This window comes from Budorcas taxicolor, chromosome 17 (genome assembly GCF_023091745.1).
Source record: "Budorcas taxicolor isolate Tak-1 chromosome 17, Takin1.1, whole genome shotgun sequence".
In the NCBI taxonomy this organism is placed as follows: Eukaryota; Metazoa; Chordata; class Mammalia; order Artiodactyla; family Bovidae; genus Budorcas; species Budorcas taxicolor.
In genome coordinates, this window is record NC_068926.1 from 18790495 (window position 1) to 18810088 (window position 19594).

The 19594-nt window shown below is 36.4% G+C and overlaps 1 protein-coding gene across 2 annotated transcripts in view; it reads right to left on the reverse strand.

The window, feature by feature from the left end:
• The window catches only part of NAA15 (N-alpha-acetyltransferase 15, NatA auxiliary subunit), a 69334-nt gene that overhangs the window by 31280 nt on the left and 18460 nt on the right, over nucleotides 1–19594 (reverse strand). For both annotated transcript variants that reach the window (XM_052654335.1, XM_052654334.1), the window contains exons 2-6: nucleotides 14338–14422; nucleotides 12041–12145; nucleotides 8466–8623; nucleotides 7046–7180; nucleotides 5633–5786 (exon numbers count right to left, since the gene is read on the reverse strand). In XM_052654335.1, coding sequence (XP_052510295.1) covers nucleotides 5633–5786; nucleotides 7046–7180; nucleotides 8466–8623; nucleotides 12041–12145; nucleotides 14338–14422 — 637 coding nt within the window. The remainder of the gene's footprint in view (nucleotides 1–5632; nucleotides 5787–7045; nucleotides 7181–8465; nucleotides 8624–12040; nucleotides 12146–14337; nucleotides 14423–19594) is intronic.

The following is a 19594-nucleotide window of genomic DNA, read 5'->3' on the forward strand; positions in this document are numbered from 1 at the left end:
ACTCACATCCATCGAGTCAGTGATGCCATCCAGCCATCTCATCTTCTGTCGTCCCCTTCTCCTCCTGCCCCCAATCCCTCCTAGTTTCAGAGTCTTTTCCAATGAGTCAACTCTTCGAATGAGGTGGCCAAAGTACCGGAGTTTCAGCTTCAGCATCATTCCTTCCAAAGAACACCCAGGACTGATCTCCTTCAGAATGGACTGGTTGGATCTCCTTGCAGTCCAAGGGACTCTGAAGAGTCTTCTCCAACACCACAGTTCAAAAGCATCAATTCTTCGGCGTTCAGCCTTCTTCACAGTCCAACTTTGACATCCATACATGACCAATGGAAAAACCATAGCCTTGACTAGACGGACCTTTGTAGGCAAAGTAATGTCTCTGCTTTTGAATATACTATCTAGGTTGTAATAACTTTTCCTCCAAGGAGTAAGCGTCTTTTAATTTCATGGCTACAGTCACCATCTGCAGTGATTTTGGAGCCCCCAAAAATAATGTCTGATACCGTTTCAACATCTAATTCCCATGAAGTGATGGGACCGGGTGCCATGATCTTCGTTTTCTGAATGTTGAGCTTTAAGCCAACGTTTTCACTCTCCTCCTTCACTTTCATCAAGAGGCTTTTTAGTTCCTCTTCATTTTCTGCCATAAGGGTGGTGTCATCTGCATAAGTGAGGTTATTGATATTTCTCCTGGCAATCTTGATTCCAGTTTGTGCTTCTTCCAGCCCAGCGTTTCTCATGATATACTCTGCCTAGAAGTTAAATAAGCAGGGTGACAATATACAGCCTTGATGTTCTCCTTTCCCTATTTGGAACCAGTCTGCTGTTCCATGTCCAGTTCTAACTGTTGCTTCCTGACCTGCATATAGGTTTCTCAAGAGGCAGGTCAGGTGGTCTGGTATTTCCATCTCTTTCAGAATTTTCCACAGTTTCTTGTGATCCACATAGTCAAAGGCTTTGGCATAGTCAAGAAAGCAGAAATAGATGTTTTTCTGGAACTCTCTTGCTTTTTCCATGATCCAGCAGATGTTGGCAATTTGATCTCTGGTTCCTCTGCCTTTCCTAAAACCAGCTTGAACATCTGGAAGTTCACGGTTCACGTGCTGAAGCCTGGCTTGGAGAATTTTGAGCATTACTTTACTAGCGTGTGAGATCAGTGCAACTGTGTGGTAGTTTTGAGCATTCTTTGGCATTGCCTTTCTTTGGGATTGGAATGAAAACTGACCTTTTCCAGTCCTGTGGCCACTGCTGAGTTTTCCAAATTTGCTGGCATATTGAGGGCAGCACTTTCACAGCATCATCTTTCAGGATTTGAAATAGCTTCACTGGAATTCCATCACCTCCACTAGCTTTGTTCATAGTGACGCTTTCTAAGGCCCACTTGACTTCACGTTCCAAGATGTCTGGCTCTAGATGAGTGATCAAACCATCGTGATTATCTTGGTCATGAACATCTTTTTTGTACAGTTCTTCTGTGTATTCTTGCCACTTCTTCTTAATATCTTCTGCTTCTGTTAGGTCCATACCATTTCTGTCCTTTATCAAGCCCATCTGTGCATGAAATGTTCCCTTGGTATCTCTAATTTTCTTGAAGAGATCTCTAGTCTCTCCCATTCTGTTCTCTTCCTCTTATTTCTTTGCATTGATCGCTGAAGAAGGCTTTCTTATCTCTTCTTGCTATTCTTTGGAACTCTGCATTCAGATGCTTATATCTTTCCTTTACTCCTTTGCTTTTCACTTCTCTTCTTTTCACAGTTATTTGTAAGGCCTCCCGAGACAGCCATTTTGCTTTTTTGCATTTCTTTTCCATGGGGATGGTCTTGATCCCGGTCTCCTGTACAATGTCACAAACCTCAGTCCATAGTTCATCAGGCACTCTATCTATCAGATCTAGTACCTTTAATCTATTTCTCACTTCCACTGTATAATCATAAGGGATTTGATTTAGGTCATACCTGAATGGTCTAGTGGTTTTCCCCACTTTCTTCAATTTAAGTCTGAATTTGGCAATAAGGAGCTCAAGATCAGAGCCACAGTCAGCTCCTGGTCTTATTTTTGCTGACTGTATAGAGCCTCTCCATCTTTGGCTGCAAAGAATATAATCAATCTGATTTCGGTGTTGACCATCTGGTGATATCCATGTGTAGAGTCTTCTCTTGTGTTGTTGGAAGAGAGTGTTTTCTATGACCAGTGCGTTCTCTTGGCAAAACTCTATTAGCCTTTGCCCTGCTTCATTCCGTATTCCAAGGCCAAATTTGCCTGTTACTCCAGGTGTTTCTAGACTTCTTACTTTTGCATTCCAGTCCCCTATAACGAAAAGGACATCTTTTTTGGGTGTTAGTTCTAAAAGGTCTTGTACGTCTTCATAGAACTGTTTTAACTTCAGCTACTTCAGCATTACTGGTTGGGGCATAGACTTGGGTTACTGTGATACTGAATGGTTTGCCTTGGAAATGAACAGAGATCATTCTGTCGTTTTTGAGATTGCATCCAAGTACTGCATTTCGGATTCTTTTGTTGACCATGATGGCTACTCCCTTTCTTCTAAGGGATTCCTGCCCACAGTAGTAGATATAATTGTCATCTGAATTAAATTCACCCATTCCAGTCCATTTTAGTTTGCTGATTCCTAGAATGTCGACATTCACTCTTGCCATCTCCTGTTTGACCACTTCCAATTTGCCTTGATTCATGGACCTGACATTCCAGGTTCCTATACAATATTGCTCTTTACAGCATCAGACCTTGCTTCTATCACCAGGCACATCCACAATCGGGTATTGTTTTTGCCCTGGCTCCATCCATTCATTCTTTCTGGAGTTATTTCTCCACTGATCTCCAGTAGCATATTGGGCACCTACTGACCTGGGGAGTTCCTCTTTCAGTATCCTATCATTTGCCTTTTCATACTGTTCATGGGGTTCTTAAGGCAAGAATACTGAAGTGGTTTGCCATTCCCTTCTACAGTGGACCACATTCTGTCATTAAGGTCTGTATGACCCCAATTATTTGCTTGCTGCACACCTTCTCATAAAAGAAGCTGCCAGATGAAGGCACTGGAGCACTGGTTTCACTAGAAACATTTTAGCTCCAAACTCACATAAGCCTCAAACACTGCTCAAGAATCCTTTTCCCTACTTTAATGGGCTCCCATTCATCAAAGGTATTGTTTTCAAGCCAAGACTGCACTCTTGCACCCTTTTGTATTAGCAGATAATAAAAATGAACACTTATTGAGTGTGAAAATGAGTTTTCAAATGTTTCACATGCATTAAAACTAATTCAATTCTCAAAGCTCCATGAAATAGGCTACTATTATTTGTATCATTTTAAAACAAAGAAAACCAGTAAATGTGCCAAGGGTCTCTCAGACAGTTAATTGTTAGAGTCAGGATTTGAACCCAAGCAATTTGGCTAAAGTAGCCCGTATTCTTAATGTCTCTATCCTGAGTGGTTCTTACCAGGTGCATTTTTGTCATCCAGGAGACATTTAGCAATACCGGAGCCACTTTCAGTGTCACAATAGGGAAGCGGGTGCTACGGTATTAGATATAAGCTACCGATACTGCTAAATATTATGCAACATACAGGAGACTTCAATCTCCAACATCTAGGTCCCAAGATGTCAACAGTACCAAAGTTAACAGTCTGCTCTACTGACCGAAAGACTACTTTACTAAAAACATAAATAATATCCTGTAACCTTTCTCCCATAGGCCACACCCATCCATATTTCCTTCTCATGATCTTTACCCACCTTTTCCTTGTAGAAGGAACTGATCGTATAACAATTAACAATGAAATTTTCTGCCTAACTATGCCACTCACCCACTCCAGGAATTTCCTAAATTATTCTGACCACCTATCACTAATATCAATGCCTTTATTACTGGAATGGCCAATGACTGATGATTCTTTTAGTTCCCTTCTATTCCTTTATATTCCCTGTCCCCACCACCTGATTCACCATAGATATTCAAAACATATTTTGTGGAATGAACTGATAGCTGTTTCCTATTTCACTGGGAAAATGAAAGCAACACAAACTCCCAAATTATCCACCACACTGACACACCTACTTGCCCATACACTCCATCATCTCTAATTACTGTGGATGAACTATTCATTTTGTTATCTAAGGCTAACCCTTCAATTTATCCACTAGATCACATCCCCTCTACTGCATCAAATACTCCATCTCATTATCCAGTGAGCACAATAAGTACAATCTGCAAAAATCTTTTGATTCTGCAACCCTTCCACCCATCACTACCCTGGATGTCCTTCCTATACAGCAAAACTACTTGGTTGAGCCATTTTTGCATGCTATTCCTCAACTCCTCTACTAAAATCTCATTGAAATCTACTTGACCTGTTTGGGGTTTTACTACCCTCCTTCCAAATGTTCAGAAAGTCCTTTTGGTAAGGTAATCAGTATCTTCCAAATTGCTAAAATCCATAGGTCAACTCTGAGTCCTCAGCTTGATCTGTCCTTCTTCCTTACTAATAAAGTTATCAAAAGAGTAAAATAAAACAATGTACTTAGAGTATTTTGAACAATGTCATGTATTTCCATAAAGAAACTGAAGCCCAATCTTGCCCCTCATCATATAGCTGGTTGGTAAACAATGAAGGAACTGAAACTAGTTTTTTTAACCTTATCATCTTTCCAATTAGTCAGAAACCTACTCCTTTATAACTAATAGACCGCTCAGGAATGATCAACTCATGTGAAAGTGGCTGTCTTGGATCTAGAGTTCACAAATGAGTTCTGGGTGCCTTGGACTTCCATTTTTTTCTCTTGCCAGTAGCATTATTCTTTGCTGAAAAGTTCATCAGGAGAACAATGGCTAAATCCAGTCTGCACACACACACCACACTTCTCCAGTGTTCAACTTCAAAGGCAGTGAGAAATTTGAAACCAAAAAATTTCAGCTGCCTGGTCTAACAAAGGCAAAGCAACATTTCAGATGGCAAGTCTTAGAAAGTACTCAATTACTTGTTGTTTTTCTTTTGTTTTCCATAATCAGTTCCTAAACTTTTAAAACTACAGACTCCTTTTTCACACCCTCTAATACATGGTGACACTGGAGATCTTTATTTAAGGATCTACCCATCCTCCCATCATAATCCACACATACAAACCTGAGTTTCTAGTTCATGTTTTCCGTATTCAGAAAGATATTGAGGTAAACCATAAAGAAGCCTAGAAATGTCCCATAAGCACTTTAGTGAAGTCTGATCTATCAATATATATCACTGACAATAAAGAAGTCTGTTGTACACATTCAGTTTGCTAATAAGCAGTTTCTAAGAAACTTAATCTTGTCTTTCAAAACTGAGCAACTGCCTCCTGTATATTAATCAAACTGTAATATTTTCAGATCAGATACTTAAATAAACAATACTGCACTGAGTCACCTCATTCAACAACTTATTGTTCACCATTATTTTTTCCTATAACAACATCTACTGTTTAAATGTGTATTTTCCTACATTACAAATTATCTGAAGTGCATGAGTAAGAAATAAATTTTGTCATCAAAGAGCTATGTTATATGCAACAATTTTTCAGTCTCATTCTTTGTCATAGTTAAATATCAGAATAAATTGTACTCTTAAAAAAAAATACCTTTGGTTTCTTCTACAGCAAGTTTATCACAAATCTGCTTTTCATAGGTACAAAGATGTTCCAGAGCTTCTCTATAGAGACCTGCTTCCCGAAGAACTTGATTCTGATATAAAAGGAGTTCACTATATTCATAATCCACTTTATCAGGGGATGTCTACATATGGATACAAGGAATACTAACAGTGAGAATTTTATTTTCATATTAAAAAACTTTTCACACTTAAATACATACAAGAAATCAAAGGTTAATATACAGTTGATAAAACTCATTTTTTAAAATTCCTAAATATCTCTCTAGGAAGCAACTAAAACTAACAATATTAACGTAAAACCCACTGAATAAAATAAGAATCCATAAGTCCTTACATATAACAAATAAATAGGGGAGAAAGGAAAGTTTACTAAAAGTAGAATGTCAAATAAATCTAGAAGGAATAAGACATGAAAATCACCATTTTGCCACTATCATAGGAACAGCTTATCCAGGCAAGAATCATAATCAATGAATTTTGCTAAACCTAGTGGTGAAAGTCTGATGAGGGAGAGACTACTCATAAAGCCTCACATTATTTATTAAATACAAAGAGAAAAAGAAACAACTGGTTTATAGTGAAGGAACTTGACAGTCACCACCTTAACCAAGAAATCAAATGGATGAGACACCACATGGCTTTTAATGTGGTGAGTGGAGGGAGAAGGGCTCAACATCACTTCTGTAGTCTCCTGCCAAAAATGCATAACAGTATCAATACTGAAGAAACATAAAGAAATCCAAATTGATGAATACTCTACAAAAGCACTGCCATGACTCTTCAAAAACAACAGTGTCATGAAATAAAAGAAAGCCTTTGAAACTTCCAGATTAGAAGAGACTATAGAAAAATGATAATTAAATGTAAGGTATGATTCTAAATTGGATCATGGAAATGGAAAAAAAAAAGAAAAAGAAAAAATCCTAGAAAGGATATAAATAGGCCTGTTAGTAAATATTGAATATCGGTTGTGGATTAGATACTAACAGTTTATCAATGTTAAATTTCCTAATTTTTTGATAATTTATACAATACTATCTATAAGAGTTGACAACTATAGAGTTATTCTCAGGAAATACCACACAAAAGCATTTTAGGAGTAAAAGAGCATGGTGTCTACAATTACTCTTGAATGTTTTATGAAAAAATAGCTAAGTACATATAGAGACTATAAACTAAACGTATCAAATATTAACAATTAGTTAATGTGAATGAACTTCTATTATGTTCTTCGTTCTACTCTTGCAACTGTTCTTTAAGTTTGAAACTATTTCAAATAAAAAGTTAGTAAATCTATACTATTTGAAGATCTATAATCTTCTTTGTTTCAGTTATACTAAGAATCAAACCTAGTTTACTAGGTCTAACTTCTGGTTGTTACCTGCTGTGTTTTCCTAAATTCTTCTAAAATCTTTGCTGCCATTTCATAATCTTCTAATAAATGGTAAGCAATAGCATAACCAATCCATGATGCTCTCTGTGCAGGTCGAAGTTGAAGTAACTGATACCTCGTTTCCTTTAAGGGAAAAAAGAACACTTTTTCTTAGGTTTACAAAAAAAGTAAATGCTCCTTAAAGATCATATTAACTCTCAACAGTAACATAATGATGGAAATGCTAATAAAAAATAGTTTTAAACATCTATATTGTGTAGATCTATGGAAGCATAAAAGTATTTAATAAGCACAATGAAGCTTCCAAGACAATCTTAGAAATAATTTTTTTAAACATTAAGATATAAGACAGGGTACCCTTTATTACTTACTCATCTACTTACTCTGAGAAGAAAGAATGGAAAATATAGTGCAAAGGTAAAAAGTTTTTTATAAATACAGTGCCCAACTACTGAGTTAAGAAGTACAGAAAGCAACTCAGTAGGCATTTCATGGAAGAAAAAAAAAGAGGAACTAAATAAACCTGATTTAAGAGACTGATTTTTAAGGGTTAAAATATAGCTATAGTGGTGATCATTTTGCAATGTATAAAAATATCAAAACACTATGTTGTGCACCAAGAACTAATATGAACAGTTAAGGGCAGTTAAACTTCAAAAGAAAAAAAAAGCCAAATAACCAACTAATGAAACTCACAGAAGAAGAAATCAGATTTGTGGTTACCAGAGGTGGGAAGGAGGCAGGATGGTGTACTGTATGAAGGTGATAAAAAGGTACACACATCCAATTCCAAGACAAAATTAAGTTCTAGGGATATAATGTACAAAATGATTAATATAATTAACATTTCTGTAGGCTATATGTAAAAACTGCTATGAGAGTAAACCTTAGAAGTTCTCATCATCAGGAAAAAATATTTTTTTTCTTTTTGTATTATTTTATATCTATATAACATGATGCATGTTCACTAAACCTGTTGTGGTAACATTTCATGATGTAAATCAAATCATTATGATGTACACCTAAAATGTATGCAGTACTGTACATTAATTGTATTTGAGTAAAACTGAAAGGAAAAAATCTCCCCTCTCCAATGTAGCTACAAAAACAGAATGTTAGTCTCTATGGAAGTAAAAAGAACAAACGTGTGTGTGTGTGTGTGTTTGTGTGTGTGTGTTAATTTTTCACTAAATTAACTCAATCTTGTATAGTAATCCAACTCTGCTTCACAGTAAAGTAACTTTTAAATCTGCTTAGTCCAGTTACAAACACAACCACTACTGGAGGAAGGAGGCAAATTCAATTAATTTTTTTTAATGGAAAATTGTTATCAAAAAGTACTCAAAAAAGTTTTAAATACGTTAAAAATATTTCTTCATTAGAATAAAAAAAATAATTCTCTACTTACCCTGTAACCCTCAAGATCTCGCATTTGAATCTGTAATAAAGAAAGGTCCCTTAAGATTTGAAGATTGTCTTTATCCCATTTTAGCGCATTTCTGTAACACTTAATGGCTTCATCATATTTCTTGTCTGACCTCTGGAGAAGGCCATAAACATGCCAACCTAAAGGATTTAGTTAAGGATACAACCTACAAGTCAAGAAATAATATTCCAATAATGTTCTCCAGGAAACTCAGAAAGTTACAGCTATTTATAAAATTAAAAGCTTAAAAAAGAGAAAGAATAAAGATAGTAGTAGTTTGATAACTGGAGAAGGCAATGGCACCCCACACCAGTACTCTTGCCTGGAAAATCCCATGGATGGAGGAGCCTGGTGGGCTGCAGTCCACGGGGTGGCTAAGAGTCGGACACGACTGAGCGACTTCACTTTCACTCTTCACTTTCATGCACTGGAGAAGGAAATGGCAACCCACTCCAGTGTTCTTGCCTGGAGAATCCCAGGGACGGGGGAGCCTGGTGGGCTGCCGTCTATGGGGTCACACAGAGTCGGACACGACTGAAGTGACTTAGCAGCAGTAGCAGCAGCAGTTTGATAACAACGGAAAACAATACAGCTTCTCAAGACAAAGAAAACAGGTCTAGCCTGTCTTACTTTAAATAAGTTAATTTAATCATATGTTTCCTTAATTATAAAATGTAAATAAAGAGAAAGTCCATACAGCATAGGAGTATGGTGACAAAATAGAATAATATGTACAAAGTGCTCAGTGGCTGACCCAAAATAAATGGCTCAATAGATATTGAGAATTATCTATTTTTGAAAGAGAACAGGTATCCACAACATAGTATGACATACATTAAAATTTTATAAGTCTAGTAAGGAATACAGGTAAGTAAAATTACAGTAGGTCATACAACTGTACTACAGAGGGAAAAAATGCGTACATAATCCTACTCCCCTAACACAGGTCTTTTTTCACTTTAGATTTTTATTACTGCAAATCACCCAACCTCCTGCAGTTTCTCTGCTTTCACTCTCACTTGCCTGAGTAATCTTTCTAAAATACATACAATCAAAAGAAAAAAGTCTATTTCCCTTTCCAGAAAGTTAATAGTATTTCTCTCAGATCAGGTTCAAATTTTCCAATCTGACAACTTTTACAACAAGAACCCTTAACAGAGTCAGTAAACAAAGAATGTCTAGGGTGACATGCATAACTAAAAATATATATATAATGTTATAAATTTTATTTGAAAAACGATCTTTGCTTTTATAATGCAAATCTTCTCAGTTGGAATGTGGCTTTAAAAGTCTGAGATATACTACCCTTCAAAATCTGGCCCCCATAACCTATTTCCTCATTCAGCCCACCCCCATTTCAACAACAATACCCTGTTGTTTGAGGACTTGTTCAACTCTCTTGAGCACTGAAACGCCTTTTAACTGCCTCTAATCTTCACCAGTGGCTCAGTGGTAAAGAATCTTCCTGCCAATGCAGGAGACACAGGAGATGTGGAAAGATGCCCAAGAGGAAAAAATGGCAACCCATTCCAGTATTCTCACCTGGCAAATCCCATAGACAGCGAAGCCTGGTGGGCTACAGGCCACAGGGTCACAAAGAGTTGGACACGACTGAACACACAAGCACACACAAATCATCACCTTATAAAAATCTATCCTGAAATTTATGTTCATCAAGAGGAACAGAATTATATAAAGCATGGTAAGTCAATAGAGAACACTACACCAATATTAAAACTGATGAAAAAATATCTACAACACCCTTATTAACTAACCCTTTGCTTACCTTTATAGTTTCTGGTTACTCCTAACTCACTTCTGCCTTACTGGATTAGTGATAATTTTTGAATAAGCTGTAACATTTTATGTACTTAGAAGTGTTAAGCTTCTATCAAATATCTTCCTGCACTAGGCTGTAAGATCCTTGAGAGCAAAATCCTTTTCTTTTCCTACTTTATATTATTCCAGGGGTTCAGTTCAGTTCAGTTCAGTTCAGTCGCTCAGTCATGTCCAACTCTTTGCAACCCCATGAATCACAGCACGCCAGGCCTCCCTGTCCATCACCAACTCCTGGAGTTCACTCAAACTCACATCCATCGAGTCGGTGATGCCATCCAGCCATCTCATCCTCAGTCGTCCCATTCTCCTCCTGCCCCCAATCCCTCCAGCATCGGAGTCTTTTCCAATGAGTCAACTCTTCACATGAGGTGGCCAAAGTACTGGAGTTTCAGCTTCAGCATCATTCCTTCCAAAGAACATCCAGGACTGATCTCCTTCCGAATGGACTGGTTGGATCTCCTTGCAGTCCAAGGGACTCTCAAGAGTCTTCTCCAACACCACAGTTCAAAAGCATCAATTCTTCAGTGCTCAGCTTTCTTTACAGTCCAACTCTCACATCCACACATGACTACTGGAAAAACCAGAGCCTTGACTAGACAGACCTTTGTTGGCAAAGTAATATCTCTGCTTTTGAATATGCTTTCTTGGTTGGTCATAACTTCCCTTCCAAGGAGTAAGTGTCTTTTAATTTCATGGCTGCAATCACCATCTGCAGTGATTTTGGAGCCCAAAAAAATAAAGTCTGACACTGTTTCCACTGTTTCCCCATCTGTTTCCCATGAAGTGATGGGACCAGATGCCATGATCTTCATTTTCTGAATGTTGAGCTTTAAGGCAACGTTTTCACTCTCCTCTTTCACTTTCATCAAGAGGCTTTTTAGTTCCTCTTCACTTTCTGCCATAAGGGTGGTGTCGTCTGCATATGTGAGGTTATTGATATTTCTCCCGGCAATCTTCATTCCAACTTGTGCTTCTTCCAGCCCAGCGTTAATTATGATGTACTCTGCATATAAGTTAACACTTAAAAATTTGTTGTTTCAGCACTTAAAACTGTTAGCCAACAAAACAGGTAAAGAAATATTTGTTTAAAACTATTTAAAAAATAGCAACCCAGAATTTTGTCTCTATCTTCCCTTAGACATTTGTACTTGTTCTGACTCTCACACTTCCCTTAATGAAATAAAATTTATCTCATACAGTACTTAGCATTATCAGGGACTATGTTGAGTATCATCACATCTTTACAAGACCACAGTGAAGTGGGTATGATTATTCTCATCTTACACATGAGGACTATGCCCTAAGATCACAGTTAAAAAGAAGCTGAGCTGAGATTAAAGCCTAAGTGAAGCACACTCCAAGCCCTGGGCTTCCTCAGTACACTATACTTGACTTCTAACATGCCTTATTGTATATCCTTCTCTAAATTCATGCTATGATGAACCTGGCAGGGTGCCTCTTTTTTAAGTGTGGGAAGAGCTTTCACAGATATTAAAATAGGCAAATCCCATTTATCTGTAAATAGATATGATGTTAGGCCATGGCAGGTATACAAAAATGTTTCCTAAATGAAAGCAAGTGATGGTACTCAACTGAAGAAAGAATCATCTCTTCTTGAGTTACACAGTAAGAGAGATCTAAAACTTCTGACTCTCAAATTGCTGCCTAAACTCAAGCCATCCCAATTCAACCCTTAAATATTATCTCAAAAAGGATACACACATGACTCTTCAAGTCATTTCTCAAACCTCTACGAACCAACTCATAAGCTTCTTCCTTTTTCCCCAAACAGTTCAATGTTAATCCTTTCATAGCCAGAGTTTCTATTTAAAAAAAAAAAAGAAAGAAGGAACTTAAAGATAACCAACAACAAAAAAGGTACGATAATCTCAAAAACAACTGTTACATTATCTTAAGTATTTAAAACTTCAAGGAGATTATTGGGAAAATATCCAGGCTTTTACAGAATTAAAATATTTTTTAAATTGACAAATGAAGTAACTACACATTTCCATAATACAGGCCTCCCTAGAATTGTGTTTTAGATAAAAAGATATAGAAACGCATGAATATCTGGTAATGTACATGGTAACAAGACAAAATTATTTTCCTTGGGATGACCTAGTTAAACCAATCCTTTAAAGTATGGGAAAGTGAAATCCTGTAACGGACTTTATCTCTGTGAACCCAAGTTACACAGAAATTAAATTCACTGTTCAATGATTAAAATATATGCATCAATTATCTACATTTCTGATTTTTACCATTTAAAAATGATTCTTTGGGATTACTATTAAAAATACAAACTAAAGATGTCAGACATCCACCATTCACAATACAAAGAGTTGAGGAAAATACTAATTTTCAGAAAGGGAAAAAGCAATAGTTCTAATTTTACAATGTATATTCTATGAAGCACAAAGGAGTATAAAATGTTATAGTTAATTTGCCTAACTTTTAGGACTACAAATTTAAATTTATAGAAAAATTAATTTGGTATAAATGATAAGGATTAAAGATAGAAAGGAAGAATCAATATTTACAGTAAAATAGAGATAAAGAAATGGAAGCAAAAAAAAGAAAAAAGTATGTACTAATCATCATAAATCTGTGTAAATTCAAGGAAAAAAGAAGCAAACAAACAAAATATATTTGGCAATTAGCCAAATTAGCAAGGTACCGTAGAAAGTAACCCTTTGTTGTTAAACAGGTAAAAATCTATTCTTGTAAGAAACTCCTTCAAGTGTTTTAATGAAAATGTAGGTTGTTAGGAAGTTTAGAATAAATCATAACTTACTGCTGCTAAAAACTACTGCAATTAAATTATGACACTTCATATGCAACCTGATTTCAGATGTGTTGAAATATGAGGGGAAAGTACACTTTAGAAACAATGAAAGCTGGTTCTATGCTGTACTCAAACTCTACGTTGTCTATTATATTACATTACTGTTATGTATACTTTTAGAAAGAATATAAAACAACCTAATATCCAATTGGCTAGCAAAATTACATATATATATGTAACTACATATATATATATAGACACACACACACATATATATACACACACACATATATACCATGAGGCATGGCACACAGGATCTCAGTTCCCTGATAAGGGACTGAACCTGTGCCCCCTGCAATGAAAGCATAGAGTCAACCACTGGATGTTCAAGGAAGTCCCAAGCAAAACTATTTTTTAAGAAGGAAATGGAGAAAGAAAATTTTACATAGTTAATATCCACTGCTTTCTGTCATTCAACAATGTTATTATTATAATGAAAGTATGCAAGAGTACAGAAAGCTAACAGAGAATTATTACTCTCTCTCTTCAACACTAACAGAACACTATCCAATGAACAAAGAACCATGGTTCCTAACTGTACGAATCAGACTTGTGAAAGTTCACTGCTCCTTCGCCTCTTCCAAAGTTGAGCTACAAGCTCTGCCTTTACCCTACAAACTTCTCACTGTCCAATCTTCTACCCTCACACAGGCTAACGCCACATAAACTTTCAAAATATGTATAAATCACATCTTAAACTTGACTGTCTTGAAAAGCTAAGATACAATGCTCTAAATAAGAAGATGCTGGTTCATGAGCAAAGGCCCAAACGGACACTTTCTGAATAAGTTTATTCTAAGGAATAAAATTTCTTCTGCTCAACCAAAGTTGTCAAGCAAAATTTTCTTGTAACCATTTAAAATAAACTTACTTATTAAACTTAAATTAGCATATTTGTTTTACTAGGTTCTTTTGCCTTTCCTATGGTGCTAATATTCAAAGCAGAAATAAATCAGAACTCAAGTAGATCGTGTTATCATTTTCTCAACAATAAACTCAAACTATTAGTATTAAATATCTTCCCACAGGCATAAGGATAAGGTCCACTCTCTCTGGAAAATAGTCTTGGCATCTGGGAGTAACAGAGCCCAAATAAGTGAAATCAGATAAGCAAGCAGAACCTTACCTACTTATGCTTACATGCAAGTGTACTACATTTACACTTACCTCCATGCTCAGCAAATTTGGGATTAGAGAGGATTTGTTTACAGAATTTCAATCCATTTCTGTACTGTTTATGTTCATAACACCTCTGTCAAAATAAAAAAGAAAAAATTTAAGTTTAGTAAAAATGTAAACAACTTTGAATTTGGTGCTAAACTTCTAATTCTGTTAAACACAACAAAATGATCTCATGTTACTTCCATTTTCTAAATTCCACAAAAATGCCAATTACACACACACACACACACAGAACTCCCTGGTGGCCTAGTAATTTGGATTTGGCACTTTCACTGCAGTAGCCTGGGTTTAATCCCTGGTTGGGGAACTGAGATCCTACAAGTCACATTCCACATTCAAAACTGAAAAAAAAATAAAAATGCAGCCATACTGAGCAACCAAAATTTTTTTTAAAATATAGACAGTTCAAATACAGAAAGTAAAACGTAGACAAAGGGACAAAACACACATTAGAAAAAATAAGCATTAGTAGACTTCAAAAGGTCCAACAAGTGTTAATATAATGTGAAAATTGGGGTAGGGGGTGTGGAAATTATATTTTAAAATAACATTTTCTTTTTAACTGAAGGAAAGAAGTCTCTGAAGCCACAAAAGGCAAACAAGTGCATGCAAATTAAAGAAGGGAGAGAAAGAGACACACGTCATAATGAAAATTCAAAGCCGAGAAATAAAGGTCCTTAAAAACTGCCAGAGGAAAAAAAACAAGTCACATAAAAAGGATATGCAATCAGAATAGCACTGAAGGTTTACTCTAAAGTAAAAATGGTATACTGCTGAAAGTTGTAAAATATCTACACAGAGTCTTCAAAATTCAGAATTTCTTACCCAGCTAAACTGTCAATCAAGTATCTAAGTAAAAGGACATTTTAAGGCTTCTCAGAAAGTTAAAATTTTATCTTTGCACTCTTCCTTAGGAGGTTATTTAAAGAAATCAAAACAAACAAACAAACAAAAAAGACAACGTGGAACTTAGTAAATCAGTACTCTAATGTAGAAAAAAGAAAAACCACTCCAAAATGAAACAGGATTCCAGAGGCCACCATGGAATAGGTTTCTAGCAAAGTCAAAAATGGAACCTGAGTACTTCATAACATGGAAAATATTATTTATAAGCACATGACAGAGTACAGGCACATTTGGGGAAAATGACCAATGAGTCTACAGAAACCGAACTGAATAAGTAAGATAGATTTTTAACTCCAGGAGAAATAAAGCTTATGTAAGGAATTACGGTCTCAGTGTAATATTTGGCTCAACAATAAATACACACATAATTATAGAAATGTAAATATTTAGTTCTGATTTATCAAAATACTGTGATATAAGCACAATGACAGAATAAGGAAAAGACAAGTGAGCAAATGTGGTAATGAAGTTCCAAGTTCTCCTTTTCTACAAATGTATCAACATGTGCTTTCATAACAGCGATTTTTAAAGCACTGTATTCATTACAGAAAGTCTGTGTACCTTAAAGATATGATAATTTATGTCAGAATTTACTGTCCTAAGTTTAAACAAATTTTAGTCTTAATTTTTGAAACAATAACACTCAAAAATCTGGCTGAGATAGTTAATGCAAATGATAATAAAATCACAGGAGAAAAATGTATAGAAACAAAAATGTAAAATTTTACATTCAGCACGAAGAAATCAACTGGCTAAAGCTCAATGCAAAAGCCAACCACAAAGCTGTTCTACAATCAACTATGTACTCACCATCTTTATTTTATTGTTCACTTCTCAAACCTAATATACAGTCCAAAACACAACTGATTTCCACCCTCAACCCGAGAATCTGTTCTTCACCAAGTCTTTAGCATCTCAAGAGGTCCATTTCCTTCAACTCAACCTCATTCAGATGACAAAACAAGAAACCTAATTATCCTCTGTGCTTTCATCCCTGACACTTCCATCCTCTAATAGATTCATCAGTCCTAGTTTCTCTGCAATAGCTTCCTAACTCTCTGATTCTCCCACAGTCAACAAGCAAAGTGATCTGAGGGATACGAGGGAGGGGAGAGCAGCAGCAGTAACTTAACCAGACACAGCCAAAGAAACGTTAAGACTAAGCAACTGAATTTAGTGTTCCTATTTACCCAGCAGAAAGCCTAAAGCAACGTTTTTCTTGTAATAATAGTAAAAGGCATTAAAGGAAGCTAATTAAAAGCAACACTCATGACTTCTCACTGTTTTCCAGGAACCACATCATGGGCTTCCCTGGTAGCTCAGTGGGAAAGAATCTTCCTGTCAATGCGGGAGACAAGGGTTCCATTCCTGGGTTGGGAAGGTCCCTGAAGAAGAAAAGGGCAACCTACTCCAGTATTCTTGCCAGAGAAATCCCATGGTCAGAGGAGGCTCGTGGGCCAATAGCCCATGGGGTCGCAAAAGAGTCGGAAAAGACATAGCAACTAAACAAGAACACTCATACAAAGAATAATTTAAGTACATTGTTCTTAAAACCTTCAATTAGCTTTCTACAACTTTATTTCTATAAAAATATAGTAAGGGAAGTTCCACTTTTGGCCACAGTGAAGTGAGGAGAAATGTGTCCTTTTATCTTAAACAACAAAATGAGACAAAATGTATAAGCTAACTGTTGTCAGACACTGAACAACAGGCAGCACGGGCTGTGAACCGCGGAGGCGGGGGAGGGACACGATACACTGGGTAACGTCACTGCTCTACAGATCACAGCACAGGAAGAAGGGTCTCAGAGCACAGGACAGTCCACGGAGACGAGGGGACGAAGACTGAAGCTCAGGGAGGCTGAGGTCTCCAAGACAGAGCACTGAAAACGACGCAACTATTCAGGAACAAGACATCCCAAAATCTGCACGGGCTCCTTCGTGCATCTGTTGCCAGAAATTACAAACCAAGTCAGGGGCAAAATACCTAGAGAAGTGTTGGAGGGCTTAACAGTTGAGGCCCTCTCCGAGTCAGTCCTGGTTGAGAGCTCTCTGCACCACATACAGAAATTTTATTAAGTATTATTAAAGCCCAGAGTTGTCATCTCCTAACAGATCTTCCAATCAACAAATTCAACTTTACCTCACCTTTTGCTTCTTTACTTACTCAGTGCGTGCATGAGTGCATGCGTACCTGCGGGCTAAGTCAATTTGGTCGTGTCCAATTCTGCGTGACCCTATGGACTGTAGCCTGCCAGGCTCCTCTGTCCATGGGATTTCCCAGGTCAGAATACTGGAGTGGGTAGCCATACTGGAAGATCCAGGGGATCTTTCCGACCCAGAGACTGAACCTGTGTCTCCTGCACCGCAGGCCGACTGAGCCACCAGGGAAGCCAAATAGGCAATAAAAATGCCAAAAATAAGGTGACAAAAAAGCACACACATAAAACAACTGACCAACTAGAAAATTCCCCCAAATAACTGAATCTGCCAAATGAAAATCAAAAACCAAACTCTATTTGAATATGAGATGGTACAGTACTTAGCTTTTTATTTTATCACACTTCAGAACAGTAATTATGTTTCAGTTCCTAATGATTATGTTCCCATTAATGAAATTTGGTAGTCTTCTATATTGAAATTATACTCAATGCCACTAACCCAATTATCTTGTCAATGTGACCTATAAAAGTAATTAAAGATGGCATACCCTTCGTGTGCATTTAAGGAAACAGACTTCAATCTATTTTTTTTTCTAAAAAGCACTACTCCTACAACAGGTCACTCATTACAAATGAGAGTAGTAGTTTACTGGAAAAAGTAACAACAGATATTCAACTTACCTTATCCCAGAAAAATTCCGAAAAAATTCTTCATTTGCCCAAGGATAAACTCTAATGGCATACAGGGTTTACAAGAAAAATACGAAAGAGTGCAACGTATTTCATTCAACAATTTCTTTCCTCCAAACATAAGGCCAGATATATGCATAATTCAGTTTTAATATGCGTCTAATCAAAATCCAATCTTATAAAAGCAGTCTTAAAATATATTTAGAAGATATAATCATAAGGTGTCCTTTTCTGAACCATTTAAAAGATGTAAATGAATAAAAAAATAGCAATTTGCTTGTTTTTGCAACTCCCATGTAACACTATCACTAAAGTTCATTCTACAGAACCATGGAAATAAATTTACCACAATAAGATTCTTTCTTTTTTTTTCATCATAAGGTTCTTAATATTGTTTTAACCAAACTTGCAGACTTAAATTAAATTTTATAGAAAATTTATTTAGAGAAAAAGAGATAGAAATACTACACAGTATACTGTGAGCAAAGATTTCACATCAGTTCATTTAAAACAAGCTTTGTAAAATGACATAGTGGGCAGACATATTAAGTCTTCACAGTAAAATCATCAAACTAAATAAAAATACATGTCCACAGTTCTGTCTCTGAAATTCTTGTATATGGAGAGTTCCTGAAATTTCAGAATTATGAATAAGGGTCTCCCTTAGCATGCAATGAATGCCATATTATTCTATTCTTCACCTGCCTCATAGTAATTCAAAATTAAACATAATAGTATCAAAATATTAGAACATTATAGACTGTTAAGTTTTCATTAGCAACTAAAATTTAAAATATCAACACTGCTACAGAAACAGTAAAGCTAAACAGGACATAATTAAAGCAGAATGAACTGTTCAAATCCCATGTGCTAAATGTTGACAACATACGCTGAGACTCCTGCTTCTAAATGTATAGGAATAACTGATACAGTTGATGCTCCTGCCAAGCATGAAACTAGTTAAGTAAATAAATAACTATTTTCAGCCACTGGACAAGGGCCAACACAGGACTGTGCACTTTCTGAAGGGAAACAAGGTAAATCTCAAGAAAACCTTTTTTTTCCCCCCCAGAGGAATTTTCCAGACTGTAGAATAGAGAGGAAGAACAAAAACAAAACATGGCAGTCTTACTGATCTAAGTAGGTATCAGAATTAGAAACTGCCTGAAAAGATGAAATTTATAGAGCAAGGTATCATCAAGAAGAACTGTACAGATATGAAGTTTTAGAAATCTGCACAAGAGTCTTGGTCAAATATTAAATTGGTCAGGTATACTGCAGATTTCTACTCAAGCTGGCAAAGAAAAACTACCAGGTTCAGTTCAATTCAGTCACTCAGTCGTGTCCGACTCTTTGCGACCCCATAAATCACAGCACGCCAGGCCTCCATGAGCTAAACAGCTACTGCTGCTTATATATGGCTGGGAGACATTTGAGTGCCAAACAGTTAGGTTTCATTAAATACTCAAAACCTTAGGAATAAGG